The 20,606-nt window shown below is 38.1% G+C and overlaps 1 protein-coding gene across 1 annotated transcript in view; it reads right to left on the reverse strand.

Annotated features, from left to right (window-relative positions):
- The window catches only part of LOC123558659 (uncharacterized), a 119,339-nt gene that overhangs the window by 56,152 nt on the left and 42,581 nt on the right, over positions 1-20,606 (reverse strand). Inside the window, exons 45-56 of the mRNA XM_053544773.1 lie at positions 19,899-20,088; positions 19,481-19,563; positions 18,994-19,178; positions 16,004-17,276; positions 15,337-15,558; positions 10,759-13,197; positions 6,414-6,772; positions 5,994-6,192; positions 5,526-5,709; positions 4,364-4,594; positions 4,059-4,126; positions 3-3,020 (exon numbers count right to left, since the gene is read on the reverse strand). Coding sequence (XP_053400748.1) covers positions 3-3,020; positions 4,059-4,126; positions 4,364-4,594; positions 5,526-5,709; positions 5,994-6,192; positions 6,414-6,772; positions 10,759-13,197; positions 15,337-15,558; positions 16,004-17,276; positions 18,994-19,178; positions 19,481-19,563; positions 19,899-20,088 — 8,451 coding nt within the window. The remainder of the gene's footprint in view (positions 1-2; positions 3,021-4,058; positions 4,127-4,363; positions 4,595-5,525; positions 5,710-5,993; positions 6,193-6,413; positions 6,773-10,758; positions 13,198-15,336; positions 15,559-16,003; positions 17,277-18,993; positions 19,179-19,480; positions 19,564-19,898; positions 20,089-20,606) is intronic.

Here is a 20,606-nt window from a genome sequence, read left to right on the forward strand (position 1 = left end):
ACCTCCACCTTGTGTAGCATAACCACCACCAGTAGCACTATTTCCTCCACTTGCATTAACACCTTGTCCAAGTGGTTCATCTAGAGTGTCCTCTGGTCTATATATAGCTGATGAAGTCAATGTTGCCCCTGCTTCAATATTCAGGATACCAGTCTGAATTGTGATACTTTCTGCTGAAATCTTAGACTGGTACCGTGCATCAATTTTAGCAATTTTCTGCAGCACAGTCTGATCTGGGGAATATTTGATTTCTGAGTAACTTCTCAAGTCTACTGTTCCAAATATAACAGTTCCAGCGGGTTCAATGTTTGAATAGGCTTGTGTATCGGCATCAATGCCTGCTGTGTGGGCATGGTCCCCAAAGTAAATCAGGGTTTCAAACCCAAGGATCAGGTCCGCTATACCAGTCAGGCGTCCAAACAAAGCCAAAGATCTGGCTTCTGTCTGGCCAGTCAGGAAAACTCCTTTACCATACACATACACTATGGATGGGAAATAAACTTCTGATTCATAATCTATGATGAAGTTTACTCCAGTGAGGAAGGCATTTCTCACTAATGGTCTGTATTCAGCTTTGAGTATCTGGTTCTTGTGTAAATGGATCAAACCTGTGCCATCACCATACACTTTATCTATTTCCAGGACTGTGTTCCGGTTGTCGTCTGCTAGATGCACAGAGGCTTGGTTCACAAGATGCACTTCGTCAAAGTAATGGTACTTGAAACTTTCATCAATGGTTGCATATTTGTCATAAGGTCTATCCTGGTTGTCCAAGAGAAGCCGTTTGTATGGTCTGGCAGATCTGATATCCTCTAGATATACTGTACCACCTCCTGCACTCTGTGTATCATCTGCCCCAGCTCCTCCATACATTACATATGTACCTTCAAACTCAATAGGCAATGTACTGTTCACAGCAACCCGACCTCCTGAACCAGCGCCATTACGATTTAAACCAGCACCGCCTATGACAGATATCTTCCCATAGCCTTCAAATTCATAAACCTCAATTAAAACACTTCCGCCACTTCCACCACCACCATTAGACATAGCACCTTCACCATTAGCAGAAATCGTACCATCATTTATCAGCAAATTTCCAATTTTAGTATGAATCCAGCCACCACCTCGGCCTCCAGTTTTTTCCTTAGTTATAACATTGTATGTTCCTCTGCTTCCAGCAATTGTTGGTACATACAAGGAATTGCAAGATGTACCATGCACTGACTTTCCTCCGCCTCCAACTCCACCATGGCCTGCACCCCCGTTATAACCATTTTCAGACTTCCCTGATCCTGTTGTAACATCCATTGTGTTAGAACTAGGTCGGTTTCCACTGGAACAACTAAGACTGCTTTCTAATTCAAGATCTAAATTGGATGAAGTGATATTAAAATAGTCAGCATATATTCTAGTTGAGAATTTCAAATTGATATTACTTGCTCTAATTTTAGCTCCAGTGTCCGGGTCATATTCAACAAAACTGCCTGGTTCTAGCTGAAGTGTTCCGAAATTAACATAATCTATTTCTGACAAATCAGTTGCTGTAAATGTGACTATTTTTGCTTTAGAGCCTATCCTCATTTTTCTTTTAGGGCCAAGGTAAAGATTAGATGCACCTCTCAAAACGCCGTTCAAATCTAGGGCAACATCCCCAAGACCAAGAATAGTGACAGTTTCTGACATGACAAATTCTCCACCATTATGGAGTTCTAAGTTGATCTTCAATTTAGAGTTAGCTTTGGTATCAGTGATTGACCTTTCCAGTCTCCCTATCTGATTGGCTTGAATTCTAATTAGACCTGTTCCATCTCCATTCACTTTCACAACATTGAGTTCTCTAGTTTTTGCATCTTTATTTAACTGAAGCTTAGCATTGTTATAAATATCAACCAAATCAAAACTGAGATATAAATTGGTTTCATTTAAAGTTGTATAATAGTCAGTTTGGCCATTTTCATTATCTATAATCAGCTTTTCACCATAATTGTCCGAGACAAGATAAATGGAGCCCGGACCTCCGTCCCCATGAGCTGCAGGTGAGGTTCCACCAGCTGCACTAAATTTTCCCTGGTACTGATCAGATTTCATTTCCACCGCAATGTGACCTCCACTCCCTGCTCCAGCACTGGAAGAGGTTACTGAACCTCCTTTAGATTCCATTATACCAAGACCTTTTAGGGCAACATTGCAGATTACATAGACACTTCCACCAGCCCCTCCTCCGCCTGAGGTAGAGTCCATGCCGGATGATTGTAGAATTCCACCAAGAATTAACTCATCAGTGACAATATGAATAAAGCCGCCTCCTGACCCTCCTTGACCTCCTGCAGCTCCCGGTGTCAATGGTTTATAAATTGTTCCATAAGGATCTGAAGCATCACTGACAGGTGAACCACTAGCTACTCCTCCTGCTGCAGCATGAGCTCCACCATTCTTTCCAGTTCCATGTGCTCCACTTGGTATCAGAGGACTGTCTTTAGCAGCCTTACCATTGGTGTTTAGGGATGCTCCCCTTTCAAGAATTACTGTTACAGCTGTAAGCTCCACAAAGTCAGCTTCCAAGACAACATATCTTTTCAGTTCTAGAGTTCCAATTACCATTTTCAATCCACCTGCTGGCAAGATAAAGTTCGATCCAGCTTTCAGTTTCATTGAACCAAGTGCGTAACTTCCAGGGTTACTTGTTGGAGTATATTTTCCATCAACATAAATTGAAGTGAAAGTTGTTTCATAACCTTTTATTGTACCACCATTTTCAATTATTAAATTATTGAATGTACTAGTGCCTTTTATATCAAGGCTAACTCCAGCTACAATTAAAGTCTGCGGCACATGGAGTGTAGCACTTTCTCCAACAATAAAGTTGACATTTGTAGTGAAAGTTCCAGGTACGCCTGCAACCACTGCAGCAAGAGCAACTTGATTATCTGTAAGATGTATGGTCCCTGTCGAGTCGCCAGCTATGTCGTCAAGTTTTAGTACTGTATCTGATGACCCAAATATCATATTGGCATATCCTGAAGAAGTAGAAAGTTTTGGATTTCTGTCATTCAATTCACCTACTTTAACATATCATTATAAAATGTCTATTTTCTTCCTTTTTCAGGGTAAGAAAAAGTATCAACTTCCACTAAAAAATTTCACATTTACATTCTAAAAGGAGTTTTTATAACACATCTCAGGGGTAACTGGGTATGTACTATCAAGTCACAAGTATGCTATGACCTTATCCTTTGACCTTACGACTCTGAATCAGTAATGGAAATCTAATGACTGGTCAACATCTTATGAAGTTTAACAGCTGCAAACATTCTTTAGTTATTGATTGGAAACCAGTTTTAATTTCATGGATACTGTGACCTTGACATGTATTGATCTCCAAGACAATATGTCTTATACACTTTTCGTAAACAATCATCCTACTATGTTTGAAGTCCACAGACTATATCCATTTCCAGTGATTAGAAGGAAATGGTTTTGCAGTCTTGAGATTTTCATGACCTTGGCATTAGACCTACTGGCTATCAATATAATCTTATGACTACCGACAATAATTATCGTTTGAAATTTGACAGCAATCAACTCAAGTGTTCTCAAATAATTCACTCGAGACAAGTTTCAGCCTCAAATTTGACAAGTTTTGGTCAACTAAGAGTTAGATATTGTTCAGAGACAGTCTCAAGGTGACTGTAAACATGAACTTGGGACTTAATAACATTCAAAGCAATACGGACCAAGTGTTGACCATAGGCAATCATCTATGAAGTATGACTGTCAAAGTTACATGTTCTCTAGTTACTGACTTGAAACAGAGTAGTCTATCAACAGACAAAGTTTACGAGAATGAAAAAAAAATCCTATACAGCCAGGGGACAAAATAGATTTCACCTTTTCCTTTTGGTACGGAATATTTGCAATGAAACATGAACATAATGGCCCATACATACAGCTGAAAAGAAACAACCTTTCCCTATACTGTACGTTAAATTAAGTAGAACAGCTAATGATTAAAGCAATCTTCATACAATTATCCATTTTATTTTGGCAAGACAAACCATCTGCTTTAGTCAATTTTACACAGACTTTTCCCATACTATATTTCCTTGAACAGTTACAAAATTTTCTAAAGAGATTAACAAATTTACAACAGAGTACAGTCAAACCTGTCTATAAAGACCACCATTAGAGAGCCAAAATGTGTTCTTTATTGGGAGGTGGTCTTTATTCACAGGTTAAAATACGCTGTAAATTTTAAAATGGGAAACAAGACATGTGGTCTTTAGAGCCAGGTGGTCTCTCTTCAGAGGTGGTCTTTAACACAGGTTTAACTGTATTTACAGATGGATAATTTCTGACAAACTCACCTGTTAATGTCAGCAAGCGGTACTGGAATTCTTCTGAAGTTCCGTTAATATAAACATAGCTTTGCTTCTGAACTGAACTGTCTACATCTCCCTGTATTTCCAGTGAGTGGACAAGTCTTGGAGATTGTCCTTCCAGTAGGTAAATAGTTCCTGGACCAGCTTTTACTGTTTCTATATTATGATTATTACCTCCACCATATGCCCTCATGTTGCCAATGAAGTCATTCCTGTTCAACGAGTTAGTCACATTTTTAACTAACAAGAAAAAACTACAAAACAATGGCTCAGAATTGAAAAGTAACAAGGAAACAAGAAAAAGATGTATCTTGCATATACCGGTAGAACAGTTTGTGCACTTTTGTAATGTTTGATAAAAATCAAAATGGAAAGTAATACCAAGCAATGACAGTGTGCCCAATCACGTGATCGCGCTACGTCATTTGAGTGAAAGTAGAAAGGTAAACAAAAATGAAAAATCAAGGCGTAAGTTTTTGATTCTATATATTGTGTTAATATCATGCACATGATTCCAAACCTATCTGAAAGTGCTACCCCCAGTACTACAATGTTATTCCTGTTAACTGACTTGCACAATGTCGAAAGTGGTTGAACAGGAATAGCGTTAAAACAAGAAGGTTTTGGTGGGGAAATCGTAGTACCGGGGCTAGCACTTTCAAACAGGTTTCGAATCATATGCATGATATTAACACAATATGTTGAATAAAAAACTTACGCCCGATTTATAATTTTTGTTAACCTTTCCGCTTTTACTTTCCAGCTCAAAAGGACGTAGCGCGATCACGTGATTGGGCACAATGGATGAGTTATTTCATAGGAATGTTAACAATTGAAAATCAAACTTAAACTGACCATAAGATAAAGCTCATAATTATGTTCTGCCCTCTTGCTTATTCACATGAACTTGAGATTTCTTCAGTATCAATTTTTGAAATTCTACACTTCAGTATAGATCGTTAGTTCAAAGCAAAACAAAATACCTTGCATTTAAAAAAGAAAATATTGTTCTCAGAAATAAGCTGAACAGTTGATGTTTGTAACTAAATCAGACTTTCCTATGGATATTATGATTTGAAATGGTTGAAGCCGAGACTGTAAATGGAATGCTGTATGCCTGTATTGCACTTCACATTTACTTACTCTTCAGTGATCCTGATCACCATTCTGCCACCAGCACCACCTCCTCCATAACCTTGACCTTTTCCACCATTACTTCTGACCTCACCATCTCCACTGAGCAGTGGCGTTGTAATGTTAACCGTGCCACCACTTCCACCACCAGTGTTAGACCCAGCTCCTGCCTCCCCATCTACTTGTATTGTCCCTGCAAAATCAGTATATCTTGTAAGAACTTGTTTTTTATTAGCTGTTTACAAATGTGTCTATTTAAATACCTAAGGATTTACAGATAAACTATAAAATGTAACCAATAATCTACCAGTAACATTTCCAGTCACGTAAACCATTTCTTTATGAACTGTTTACTGTCTGAATGCCAACAACTAGAACTTTACACTCATGTCAATGCTAATTGATGGCCTTTTTGTAAAACTAGCACTATTTTCAAGATCTTTCAAGGAATAAAAAACTGCTAAATAAATGAATTACCATCCACTCTAAGCAGTGTAAAGAGAAACAGTTTCAGGTATCCTCCTCCAGCACCACCAGTTCCACTTGGTGAGCTGCCGCCACCACTGCCTGTCTCTACAGGAAGTCGCGTGTTGTCGTAAGAACTACCTCCTACAACACTGGTTGACATTGAGCCTCCTGGGGAACCATGACCAGCTCCTGTGCCTATATTGTTAATCTGTAAATAGAAACCAGAACAGAATACGTGAAGGAAGATTTGACTGAAAATTGTGTAAATTATGAATGGTTGCCAAACACTGTTTCAGAAGTTAATTTCATAATTTGTCTGTGACCCAGTTTGTAAGGTTTCTTCATTTTCAGTGTCAGCTGGTAACTGATTTGCTTTAATTACTAGATATGTACATAAATCTTTCAACAGTTTTATAGTTTTAAACTTACATTGCTGCCTGCTCCAGGACCAAGTCCAGCTTTGAACCCACCACCTTGTAGTTTTAGAGTAGATCCAGGATGTAGAATGACTTCATTTGAGACTATATCAAGACTTTTACCAATCAGGGTTGACCCATAATGCAATTCTAATACTGCAAACTTTATAGTCTTCAGTGTAGATGGTTCTTTTTCAAATGTGACCTGAGCATAACTTTTGAGTATGAATTTGAAGAAGCTGTATTCTCCCTTCTTGGAAAGTGAAGTGTGTTGGCCATTTATGTCACAACAAACACCAGTCCTAGCATAGGCTGAGAGGGTCAGTTGCTGGTAGGAGGATATGATTAAAGTCTGAATATTTGACAGAATGCCTGAAATAAATGCAATAGTTATAATTAGGAAACCCCAATATAATATATATTACACAGCCATTACCTAATGCGTAATATTAAAAAAAATTATCATGTTTATTGAACTACATGAACTGAGTAATTTTCAGACTTTAGTTGCCCATACTTTACATGATCTGCTTTATCTAAGTTTTCTTTTGAACTTTTTTACATTACCTTAAAAAAGGAAAAAAAATCCTGTATTCTTATATCCGTAATGTACTAAACTTGCTATTTATTATTCACATTAATTTATGTAATATTTAAAAAAAACAGTAGATCTATACGTTTTCCCGCCATTCAACGTAACGTTTACTTCATGACTTTACGTCCGTTGTTTTATTATGTATTTATCCTGATGAAGGCGTAAGCGCCGGAACGTTGATAAAAGATAAATATTCACGTGTTGTTGTTGAATTTTACCATCGTATACGTCGTTATTATCAACAACATGGCATCTTCTGATCCACGTGTACATCTACTAGAACAACTAGCGGAAAAACAAATGAAAAGCACTTTACATGCAAAATTCCTTGAAAACTGCAGAGCGGAAAACGTTATACCAAAAGGACTCAGACTAAAACTAAAAGTAAATGTTGGAAGAGGTGAAACAGAATTACAAAGATCGGTAGATGATCTTCTTCGAAAAGTAAGTGGTGATATTTGTGACCGGATCCACGATGACCACCTGAGACGCTCCACAGAACATGGCCGTCTTCTAGAAGAAACAAGACAGGAGATTCAAAAAGAACTGAACAATGAAGAGATGTTCAATGTTGATTTGGACATTCACGAGAAAATCGAAAAAAAAGAAAAAGGTACTTCTAAGTAAACACCGAAAGAAGCTAGAATTTCTCAAACGGTCAACCCAAGAACAAGATGGCGCTATCATTATTGATAGTGCGAATGATTCATCATCTGCCACCAAGGTCGTCAAAAATAGCTTTAAAGAATCAACCAAACAAAACAGAGGAGGTAAATCGAAAACGCCCAAACCGCCTAAACCACGCACTCACCGGAAACACCCGTCTAAACAGCAACCGGAGAAGAGAACAACTGGAAGTGAGAGTAATGGTAAAAGTGGCCCGTCCGTACCACATTGTGTGAACAAAGAAATAGAAAACATGCAGCAAAAAAACGTGACAGCCCCGGGCAGAAGGGAAACCTACGCAGATGTCACGAGAAACGGGGCAAAAAAGTTGACGGACGTTTCCAGTCTCCAGAAAACTCTGGAGATGCTGACAAAAGTTGTTGCGGACCTACTGACAGTCACAGCACCGGAAGTGGACGACGCCAGAGGAGATTCACCAGAGTCGCAGACAAGAAGACCTGGAGGAAAACCAAAAAAAAAAGGCTACGGAAAATACAGAGCGGGAAGAGGACGGTTTTGAACCTGTCTTCCATACAGTTAAGTGACGATGATTATATTCTTTTAGGTAAGGGTTTAAAATTTTGCCCAAAGACTAAATCTCATGATAAGGTAAAACTTGCAGAGGACATCTTTAAGTTTACTCGTAGAATTAGACTAAAAGAGTATTTTCATAGCCAGGCAAATACGGAGTTTGATTATAGTGAACTAAACTATATTGACTCTTATCGCGATTTTCCATTTTTCAATAAAAAGGATCGTCATTTACCCCACCCGCTAGACGTGATGTGTATCTGGATTTTTATATAAATGCGGTAACGGAAGAAATCTTGCAGTCCGAGCATAACCGGAAACGGTACAGTAATATTACAAAAGCTGAACTTGAATCTTTGCGAAAACTATCACAAGATAAAACTATTGTGATCAAAAAAAGCAGATAAATCAAATACAATTGTAATTATGAACACTGAAGATTATAAAAACGAGGTATTGCGACAATTGAATAATGATAAATATTACGAAGAATGTACGAACGATCCCACAGACGAAATAAAACGTAATATATCACAATGTGTTGCAAATATTGAAACTACAGACGAGTTTGACACTTTTCCAGCAAACATTCGTACGCCATGTTTTTATATCTTACCAAAGATACACAAACAACCGGACAACAATTTACCTATGCAATATCCCGGAAGGCCCATTGTTTCAGCGTTTAGTTCTCCAACTGAGAATATTTCCAAATATATTGACTATATATTAAAGCCATACATGGTCGGTTTGCCTTCATATGTAAAAGACACGGCAGATTTCATAAATAAAGTGAAGGATATTAAACTTGAAACTACATCATATTTAGTAACGCTTGACGTAACATCACTTTATACAAACATCCCTCATGATGACGGTATAAACGCCTGTAAGTCATTTTTACAACAAAATATACATGGTAGAAACTTATTAACTGATGAAATCGCCCGTTTAATAAGACTTGTACTTGAAAATAACTACTTCAAATTCTGTGAACAGTTTTATTTACAAAAGATGGGTACAGCAATGGGGAGTTCCATGGCACCATCATATGCATCTCTCTTCATGGGAAAACTTGAACAGGATTTCCTTCACTCAAGGGGAGTTAAGCCATCTCTGTGGTTACGGTTCCTAGATGACATTTTTATGATTTGGAACCACTCGTTAGAAGAGTTAGAGTCCTTTATCGACGATCTTAACAAATTTCATCCAAATATCAAATTTACTACTACAATATCAGAAAGTACTGTTTCGTTCTTAGATGTACAAGTATCCAAAAACAAATCGCTAGGAATTGACACTGATATTTACGTGAAAGAAACAAATACCCATCAATACCTAGATTACACCTCTTGTCATCCGAAACAATGCAAAGATGGAATCCCATACAGTCAGGCAAAGCGGTACAGGAGAATTATTTCTAATGACGAAAAATTCAACTCATCTCTTAATGATTTACGGAGCTACTTCAAAGATAGAAATTTTCCGAATTCTGTGATAGACAGTGCATTCAATAAGGTGTCGAGGTCGTCACAAAACGAAGCCCTGACGCCTTCAGATAAAAATAAAACAAGTGTTATTCCTTTCACCGTAGAATATAATCCATCATTACCAAATATAGGTGGAACAATTCACAAGTATTGGGATCTTCTGAACATTGCAAAGAATACAAATGTTAAATTTGTTCATGACGAATACAAACCTATAGTGGCGTACAGACGTACAAGAAATTTAAGCGACTACTTAGTAAGTTCCGACTTCAAACTGAACACTGAAACATACATCACGCAGAAATGTAACAGGAAACGATGTTCCCACTGTCTACGAATCAACTCTGGATCCTCATTTAGCAGTACAGTTACAGGAGAAACATTTTCTTTACGATATGATACAAACTGTCAATCTAAAGATGTTGTATACTTAATAACGTGTAAAAGATGCAATATGCAATATGTTGGGCAGACTATGCAACAGGTTTCACGGCGTATGAATAGCCATAAATTTGACATATCTAATTTTACAGATCCTGCATATTCCACGTTGGTTGCTGGTCATTTTAATCAAGATGACCATTGTATTGATGACTTCACATTTATGCCTATTGATGTGGTAAATAATCAAATTAACCGGTTATGCAAGGAAACATTCTGGATTCATAAGTTAAAAACACTCAATCCTGATGGACTTAATTCAAAAACATTGTTTAATGTGTAATGAATTTTACATGTATATGTGTTTGTTTAGTACTATTGCGTTTTTTCCTATTTATGGTTTTTTATATATACTGCTATAGGAAATCCTGTATTCTTATATCCGTATTGAACTAAACTTCCTATTTATTATTCACATTAATTTATGTAATATTTAAAAAAAAACAGTAGATCTATACGTTTTTCCGCCATTCAACGTAACGTTTACTTCATGACGTCACGTCCGTTGTTTTATTATGTATTTATCCTGATGAAGGCGTAAGTGCCAAAACGTTGATAAAAGATAAATATTCACGTGTTGTTGTTGAATTTTACCATCTTAATAAAGGAAAGAAGCATAAAACAAATAGTTATACCTTCCAGTGTGCTCGATTTTCCTTTCAGCTCCACTGTGTTTGGTAACCTCAGCTCCCCATCCTCTTTAAGGTTAAAGCTACATGTTATTGCACTGTAAGACAGATCTTCATTGGCATTGAATACCACATGATTATCAACAACAATTGTACTTCCAGTCCCACATGCAAGAGTTTTTGCTTTGAAATGGAGGTTTGGGGTTGTAAACCAAACTTTGCTTTTGTCACCAATATGAAAACTGTTCAAAGTATACAGGGTTTGTCCAGGTAAATCAATAAATGTCACTCCCTCAGATGCACCGGATGAGCAAGAATTGTCTAAATATAGGTAGCTGACATAGCCAGGTATACCTGACTGTTTAAAGACAACAAATGATGACCCGGAACCACCAGCCTGTGCAGAAGCAGATGACCCTCCACATAGTTTGTAGTCTCCAAGGTAGTCAAAGCTTCCATCAACATGAACATAAATCCTGCCTCCACCTCCACCACCCCCTGTTCGAGAATTTCCCCCTTTCACAGAAATTGTTCCAGAGCCCTCCATATCCCCTGCTACAGCAATGTTTATTCCGCCCCCACTTCCACCTCCTCCATTACTAACAGTATCATCTCCATCAGCACTGACAGTTCCATGTATATTCAGTAAGTTAGATATTGTCAATTTCATGTAACCACCTCCTTTACCTCCAGATTCTGAGGACCCTGACCCACCCGCAGAACCCAATTCTGTGGCACTGTTAATCAATCCTGTGTAATTTGCTGAGGGCATGACATTTGAATTTGATAATCCACCAGCACCTCCATGGCTACCACCAGCTCCAGATGTTCCAGAATTTCCTGCACCGGATCCTTGACCACTATTTCCACCACTGACACTTAGTTCACCACCGTAAGCAACTTGGAGGATTGGCGATTGAATATCAAGCTTCCTGCCTATGACTTTTCCACCATATTTCACATTCAGTTCTTTGATCATTTGTAAAGTGTAAGTTCCCATGCTGTCAAGACCAAGCTCTAGAAGCCCATTTGTAGTTACATCAATCTTGTTCAATGACAACGTTCCCACAGGTTTTAAATTGTCTGAGGACAAACCTGACCTACTCTTAGAATGTACGAGTGCCCGGCCTCCAGTGGAAATAGTAAGTTCTCTCACACCAAGGACAGTTCCATATAACTCCAGATTGTACCAGTCTTTCCCAGTAATATCATCATCTGTTAACAATATCTTCGGAGGAATTGTGGCTTCCCCACCTTCTTTAACAATGAGTTTACACATCAATGCGTATGGTGTCATGGTTCCATATGATGTAGCAATGTCCATACTTTGATTTGCAAAGATGGTTAAAGTCCCTGTATAGTCACCATTAATGGTTCTAATCTTCATGGGTTTTGTTCCATCAAACTGTACCTGACCATATTCTTTGATATCCAATTCAGTGAGATCATCTGTTCCACTGATATGAGTCATGGAGTCAGTAATTTGACCATTATTATCCACAGTAACTTTTTTGACCTTTGAACCTCCAGATTTTTCATACTGTTTGTATATTGTCCCAGCAGCTCCATGTGACTTTGGTCCACTGCCACCTATAGCAGTCACCTCTCCTAAAAATTTAGACATCAAAGTAGCAATGAGAGCAATTCTTCCACCACCACCACCACTTCCTGTGGAACTACTCCCCCCATTGACAGAAAGTTTACCATGACCTTGTAGGGTACCAGCTTTCAACAGGATGGTTCCTCCACTAGCACCACCTGTGGATGAAGACATGGCTCCATTTGCGAGCAGGGCACCATTAACATCTGCTGTTGATGTAACATTAAATGAAATTATTCCACCACCTTTGACATTTGGTGTTCCGCTACCATAGTCAACTGGATATACTGTAGATCCATATGTTGGACCTGTGTTTGACCCTCCCTCTCCACCATAGCTGGCACCTTTTGAATCTGAGGAGGATCCCGGTGCTGTGCTGCCATTACCACCTCCACTGACATCAATCACAGCTCCATCTTGAAGAGTGAAATTTGTTGCCGATATGCTTACATTCTTTTTATCCCCATTTATTATCAATTTAGATTTAGCATCCATCTTAAATGCAATTGCTTCAATTTGTAATTCACTGTGAGCAAAAGTGATATTGGCTTCAAAGCCTACTTCTATGTTACTAACATTCATTTTCCTTCTATCAGAGCCGAACACTGCATTAAGTGCTACTGTAGTTTCGGTCCATGCCTGTAATCTCAATGATGATGTCACCACTTTCCCAGTTGATGTTACACTGAACTTCCCATGGTTGTCAATGTTTAAACTGTTGGCTGTTATTGTTCCAGACAAATCAAGAACTGGGTTATCTCCAGAAACTAACAGGGCTCCTGGGACTGTGATGGAGCCTCCTTCTTGAATTTCGAGCTGGCAGCCAAAGCCTCTGTGTTGATCTCCTGAAAACAACATTTAACCAATTCATTCAGAAACTTCAGAAATCCATTTAAATGTCAATACATTTTACAGTTACGTCAACCCTGATTAAACATAATACCTTGAAAAAGATTTATAATTAATGATAAAACTGAATTACTAAAGCATAAATAAATACATAAAAAATGTTTTGCAAAGATGTTGCCACAAAAACCACATTGTCTAGACAGGATAGAAAATTTGACCTGTTAAAATGGTTCCTGTAAGATTTAACATGGAGATGACCAAGTTGAAAAACTTTCCCAGATTTCATTAGGACACACATTCTAACAAGGTTTCATGTAGATCGGGTATAAAATGTAACCTTTTACTTTGACCTACTGACCTCAAAACAATAGGGGTCATCTACTTCATAAACCTGCAATCATCCTATAATGTTTGAAGGTTCTAGGTCAAGTGATTCTCAAGTTACCCTGCAGAAATAGTTTTCAAAGAGCAAGTACCTGTGATATAGACCTTTGACTTACTGACCCCAAGTAAACAATAAGGGCCATCTACTTTACAAGTTAAATCAATGTATCAAGTTTGAAGGTTCTGGATAGAGTGGTTCTTGAGTTAATTGGTGGATACTGATCGCTCTGCTGAAAGATGGACCAACTGGCCTACAGACATACTGACGTAATCCACAGGAGCAATATACCCCCACTTCTTCTCAAGTTATAAAGCAGAAACTGTAGGAATCATCTACTTCATACGTCCAACAAGAGATCTTAGAAAAGGGCATGTCTCCCACAACTGCCTAATAATCTAAATAGTTAGTCAGTCTTTATATACTGGATCATAACTCTGAAGTGCCTCAGGTGATTTGGCTAGTTAATTAATTTGGCCGAGAAGTTATGATCAGAAACATTTTGTTCAAGTTTCGTGAAAGATCGGATGAGAAATGTTCAACTTACAGTATGGACAAGAGTAAAAAGGCTTATTTTCGGTAATTTAAGGACCAAAATTGAGAAGTGCCTAGCCATTTTGGCTAGTTATTGAACTTGGTTGAGGACTTATAAACACATTTTGTTCAAGTTTGAGGAAGATCTAATGAAAATTGTTTGACTTAGAGCGCGGACTAAAAAGGCCGATTTTGAGTAATTCAAGGGCCATAATTCTGAAGTGCCTAGGCCGATTTGGATATTTAACGAACTGGCCGAGGACTTATGATCAAACATATTTTATTCAAGTTTAGTAAAGATCGGATAAGAAATGTTCGACTTAAGAGTGCTGACAAACTTCGTGAGAGCCAGACAGAAAGACAGACACACAGACAGGAGTTAGTCTGCCACACCACTGTATGGTGGGAGACATAACTATGCTATCAAGGTTAAAGTAGTTATCAAGCATTGTGTGGAAACCGTTTTTCCCGCTTAGCTCAGTAGGTAAGAGCGTTGGTCTACAGATCGCTGGGTCGCGAGTTCGATCCTCGGGCGAGGCGTTTGTTCTCCGTGACTATTTAATAAACGACATTGTGTCTGAAATCATTAGTCCTCCACCTCTGATTCATGTGGGGAAGTTGGCAGTTACTTGCGGAGAACAGGTTTGTAATGGTACAGAATCCAGGAACACCGGTTAGGTTATATGACTGAAATACTGTTGAAAAACGGCGGTAAACACAAAACAAACAAACAAAAAGTTTTCGAGGTTCATGCCGCTGTGACTTACTGATCCTCAAAAGCAACAAGGGTTATCTCATGTTACCAAGAATTCTGGTCCATAAAGTGGTTCTAGTTATGGGCGGAAACTGGTTGTTCTACCGACAGTCAAACTGACCTGCCTACTGACCTAACCAACAGACAAATCTAGAGGAATATACCCCCATTTATTCGAATGGGAGATTAGAGAGTTAAAAATGTTAAGGGTTAGTCTTGTTATCCAGTTTCAAACTTAATCTAGATTTTAATAAAGTCTGTAAAAAGAAATAAGACACACATTCCGGCCATGTTTTGTGTGATTTCTGGAGTGATAACAGTAAAACTATTTATAAAACTTACAATGTACAACAAAAGACATAAGGTGTTTACAATAGTTCATTTGAGAACTCTGTACCCAGGTGAGCTAAATAACACTAAGCTTCACCTCTTGTTTTGACAGTTAAATTTTAAAAACCCACATACCCATGGTTGTGTTGTATAGACTACTGCCATTAAGTACTGTCAATTTGCAGTCAGTGTTTGGTGACTGTGTAACCAGTGTCTGTATTATAACATTTGCTTCTATCGTGACCAAAGCATTTCCGATGATCAATGTACTCATGTCAGTGGTGACTGGGGTAGTTTCTGTCCCTGTTCCATCAATGACAACCTGCTCTACTCCTGGGTATTTCATATATACTGTACCTGTATCAAAACAGAACAGATTTTGTATTTAAATTGTGAATATTACACTGCTAGTAATTACTCATAACAACCTTCCAACACAAACTTTTTAAGTTAAGAATTCATGAAGAATTAGTTTTAGCAGAAAACAGCTGTAAATGACCATAAATGTTATAACTTTTCATTCAAACAGAAAAATAAAGCTGCGAACATTTGAAAATATTCACATTGAAATGCCAACACCTGGAGTATCAATGACTTGAGTGCCATGAATGACTAGAGCAATAAATGTGGTCCCGACTGACTGATCAGTGTTTCGCTGTAGTTCTAGTGTTTCATCAAAAAATTTAAAATATCCAATAAAAAATTTAATTTTAATATAGTAAAATTTTGCCTTAGATAATGTTCAGTATAAGTAAATTTTGTAGGGTAAACAAACCTAAAATACAATAAAACAAACACATACCAGCAGACCCCTTCTTTGTTCTTGAACTATTTTCTCCACCAACAGCGGACAAAGAACCTGTGAAGGAGTAAGTGTTGGTAGCCACTGCAGCAATCCTTCCTCCACCTCCACCATTACTACCTTCAGCCTTCAGGTACCCATCACCAATTATCTTCTTTGCCTCGACAAAGATAGACCCTCCACTGCCACCGTCACCAGAGTCTGCACTTATATCTATGGTTCCTTCTAAATGGAAAGTGTCTGTAACAACTATTTTTACTTGCCCCCCACCTCTACCGGAGGACACTGTTGCACCTTGACCATTACTGCCATATTCCACTGGTGATTCTATACTGCCATATGTGTTTCTGATATTATCTACACCTTTTCCAGCATGTGTCGCACCTTGCCCTGGCATTAACGCTGCACCTGGTCCACCCACTTGATAACCTTTACCAACACCCGTTATTACACCATCAAAATTGACAAAGATATTTTCAGTATGAATGATTGTAGTTTCTAAACCATTGTTAGAAGTTGTGTTTATTCCATCAAGTCTAATTTCAGCTCCTGGACCTATTGTGATTGATGTGTAAGTGTATTCCCCTGGTGCCATCGTACAATACTGGTTCCTTTCCAGTGTGATAGAGCCATTTGTTGGACATTCTGTTATATTACCCATCATTCCAATAGTAGAAACATTGCCTTCATAAGAAGCACTCAGTACAAATTTGTCTGTATCAAGATTAAAATCGCTTGTTGTATTGAAGTAAGTGAGTTGTAGTGTTACTTTCTCTTTGTCTGAGCTACAGTACTTGGTCGCTTCTAGTCTACCTTTATAGTCAATAACTAGGGTATTGATTTGTAAATCTGACGCCGGATGTGACATTTTCAGTGCTCCGTTCTCTCTAACCGTCAGCTCATTGATATTTGATGAGACTGTTCCACAAACATCCAGAGCCCAGCCCTTGTCGATGATAACAGTTTTTGGAAGATCTATTTTCCCAAAATGTTTGACATAGACATTCGTGTTGATTCTGAGCAGACTGACGTATCCAACCCGTGTACCCCAATACAGATTTATATGTTCATCAACCCTTACCAGAGAATCTGCATTACCGATTATTCTACCGACCTGTGCACTCAGAACTGGTGTTGATGTAGTTGGCCGGGCTAGGAACCCTACCGTTGCGGGTCCAATAATTTCAATGGTGTCTATCTGTACCGTTACAGTAGACAATGGAACTGCCATAGTGGATAGACTGTCAGTGGCTCTGTCACTCTTGATTAACACCTAAATCATAAAATTACTTCTAACATCTTTTATCTATCGTAACTCCACAGTATAATTGAAATATGACACTTAAAACCTATTCAGATGTTTTTGTTTCTTTGTTTTTTAAGGATGCTCGCTACAGTTTCGTATTTCCTTTCTCAATAATAGATTTTGATGAAATGTTTTGTATTAAATTATCATGTTAAGATGTATTGAAAAATGAAATAAAAATACTAGGTCACCAGCTTTGTTTCAATTTAATTTGCCCCTAGATATAGTGCTATTTTAAACATTTTTCAAAGTTTCTGTAATCCTAAAATAAATTCTACTTGTTAAGCAGACCCAATGGCAATTTTTGCATATTTTTGTCAGTTTTCAGTTTTCAGTTGGTACTTCTGCTATTTTATCGAGTTTCACATAATAGAATTTAATCAAACTCTGCACATACATTTGGTTATGTCTACCTTATCTAAAACACAAAGAAAATTGATAGGTCACCATATTAGATTTCGCTTAAATGAAATTACAACGAGGTGGTGTGTGTGTGTGTGTGTTCGGGTTTAACGTCTTTTTCAACAATTTTCAGTGATATAAACGACGGTGTGTACTTGTAGTAGTGAGCACAATGCCCAACTTTATAGTGCTGCCTCAATGGAATATCACGCCGTAGACATGTGGCATGATACCCCACCCAGTCACACTATACTGACACCGGGCTGACCAGTCCTAGCACTATCCCCTTAATGCTGAGCGCCAAGCGAAGAAGCTGCTAGTACCATTTTTTACGTCTTTGGTATGACACGGCCGGGGATCGAACCCACGACCTCCCGCACTCGAAGCGGACGCTCTACCACTAGGCTACTGAGGCGGTTTACAACGAGGTGGGGTGTGACGGGCATTTATACAAGTTATCAAACAGCAGATTTCTTCATAAGCGGATTTTAAGGTGTTTCTGAAGCATTTTGATGGCATAGAACGATGAAAGTTTCCGCCCTTTTTTAACAAAACTTGCAGTTTACGAATGCACGGTACGGGTACGGTACGGGATTAGAAACAGCTGTGACTCAATGCAGAGTTTGAGCGCTGGTATAAATAACAGACTACAGTATATGTCGGATTGAAGCAATTTGAACTAAAAGTACTTTAAATGTATATATTTTGTATTTTTTAATTTTTTATTTTTGTTGGGTTTAACGTCGCACCGACACAATTTTAGGTCATATGGCGACTTTCCAGCTTTAATGGTGGAGGAAGACCCCAGGTGCCCCTCCGTGCATAATTTCATCACGAGCGGGCACCTGGGTAGAACCACCGACCTTCCGTAAATATATTTTGTAACCATGGTGATATTTACCCTAACCTTTAGTCAGTATATTATACATTTTGTACATTAAATGCATGCGAACATACAATAACGTGCCGTACGCGTCATTTGATAATCACTTCCAGGCATGCGCAGAAGAACGCACCATGTCTGCAGTGAGCTACAACGAAACCAAATTGGCACGGTGTTGGGGTAAATTTCGACACGTCCGGAAAAACTGTAGCGAGTGCCTTTAACATATATCACACAACCAGAACTACTGATAAATAAAATACCGGAAGAAATTTGCTTACCTGCACTTTCAGAAAAAAATAGTTACATTATAAAAACCTTTACTTATCTATGAAATGGATATTCAAGATTCAATCCAATCAAAGATTCAAAGGAACAAAATTAAAACGGAGTTTTTACCTTTCTATTGGCATTATGCTTGAGGTATATAACCCCTGCAGCACTTGCTAACCCACTTTTAGAGGAGCCACCATATGATGTAATATAGCGATCATCAATGTAGCCAGTAGAGAAGTAGATAGATATAAACCCTCCCCCACCAGCTCCGGAGCTGACAGAGGATCCACCATTGGTATGGATCAAACCTACAGTAAATAGGTACATTAAAGAGACAAACAGAAAAAACATGTATATCAATAATACATAAACTGTATCAGAAATGGGTTCTTACAACCTATAAAGGTACATAAATATGATTAAACAGATGTGCTTAAGGTACCCGATTTTCTATATTTTGCTTGCATGTGACTTTGATATAACTATATTAGACATCGTATAACTGTAAATGATCTTTGATGACTTATAAAAATATACAAATTTAATCGCTTCAGAGAAGAGTAAAATCTTTGCTAAAGACCATTCAGATGTTCATGGGTTAAAAGTTTACCAGCAATCTTTGAGGTATCACATGTTATCCAGATACTTCCACCTGCTGCCCCACCATGCTGACCAGACCCAGCACTGCCACCACTAGAAATTAAGAAAAAAAACTTGCTAAGTGTTTAAAGTTCAAACCTCACACCAACAATTTATCCTGTTGACGAATCATGACGTCTGGTAGTTAAGTTAGACTAGCTTCCAGACTATAACATATCCATTTTACATCTTTATGATTCAGTATCAATATCTAAGCCAGCCTATACCTTATCCATAATAATTATAATGATAACTTTAACATCATTCCTCTATTAGCAAATCTCTTGTATAGATGGACTTTTGAAATGGAATCGGTCAAAAAAGGAAAAAACATAGGAACTTTTATTTTCATTATCACAAGTAATTAGTCTTATAGTAAGCCTGCTTACTCAGCCTTGATTTCTCCTTGTATATCAGCTGTACCAGACACCTCAAGCTTAATGACACCACCACCGTATGTGGTGTCCCCTCCAGAGCCAGGTAGTGATGGCTGCATAAAGTTATCATATGCAGTTCCATGAGTATTTGAGTGACCACCGCCTTCTCCACTGTGACTAGCACCATAGTTGGCCACATAACCTGAAATTACATTTTATACTGTCTGTCTTCGACACTTTCTTCTCCTACATCTACTTCCATTTTCATATATGTTCTAGCAAAAACATAATGTTTTTTACATCCAGTACCTGCCAAAATGATGCTTGAATGGAACTGCTTGGACTTTCCAACAAATGGCTCTGTGTTTCATACCCCAAAGGAACCAAAGGTTGATGACTTGCCAAAGGAATTATCTCTACAAATTTAAGCATTCCTCATCACTGTTCAATGAAGGGATGCGTAACTAATACCTAAAGTACTAAAGAGCAATCCATGTGAAAAGTCAATTTGATTTTTCTATTGCAAATAATGTTGAAAATGTCACAAAGTAAATCTTTAAAGTCTGTGTTTACAGTTTTTCATGCAAACTCCAGTTATTAGGATGGTAAGTTTTATGATGTACAATTTGCCGGTCAAACTTTTCCCAGTAATAAGCCAACTTAAGGGTCAACTTCTTTACCTTTAGAAAAGAGACAAATTATCAGACAATTTCAGGTTAA

Source organism: Mercenaria mercenaria, chromosome 5 (assembly GCF_021730395.1).
Source record: "Mercenaria mercenaria strain notata chromosome 5, MADL_Memer_1, whole genome shotgun sequence".
In the NCBI taxonomy this organism is placed as follows: Eukaryota; Metazoa; Mollusca; class Bivalvia; order Venerida; family Veneridae; genus Mercenaria; species Mercenaria mercenaria.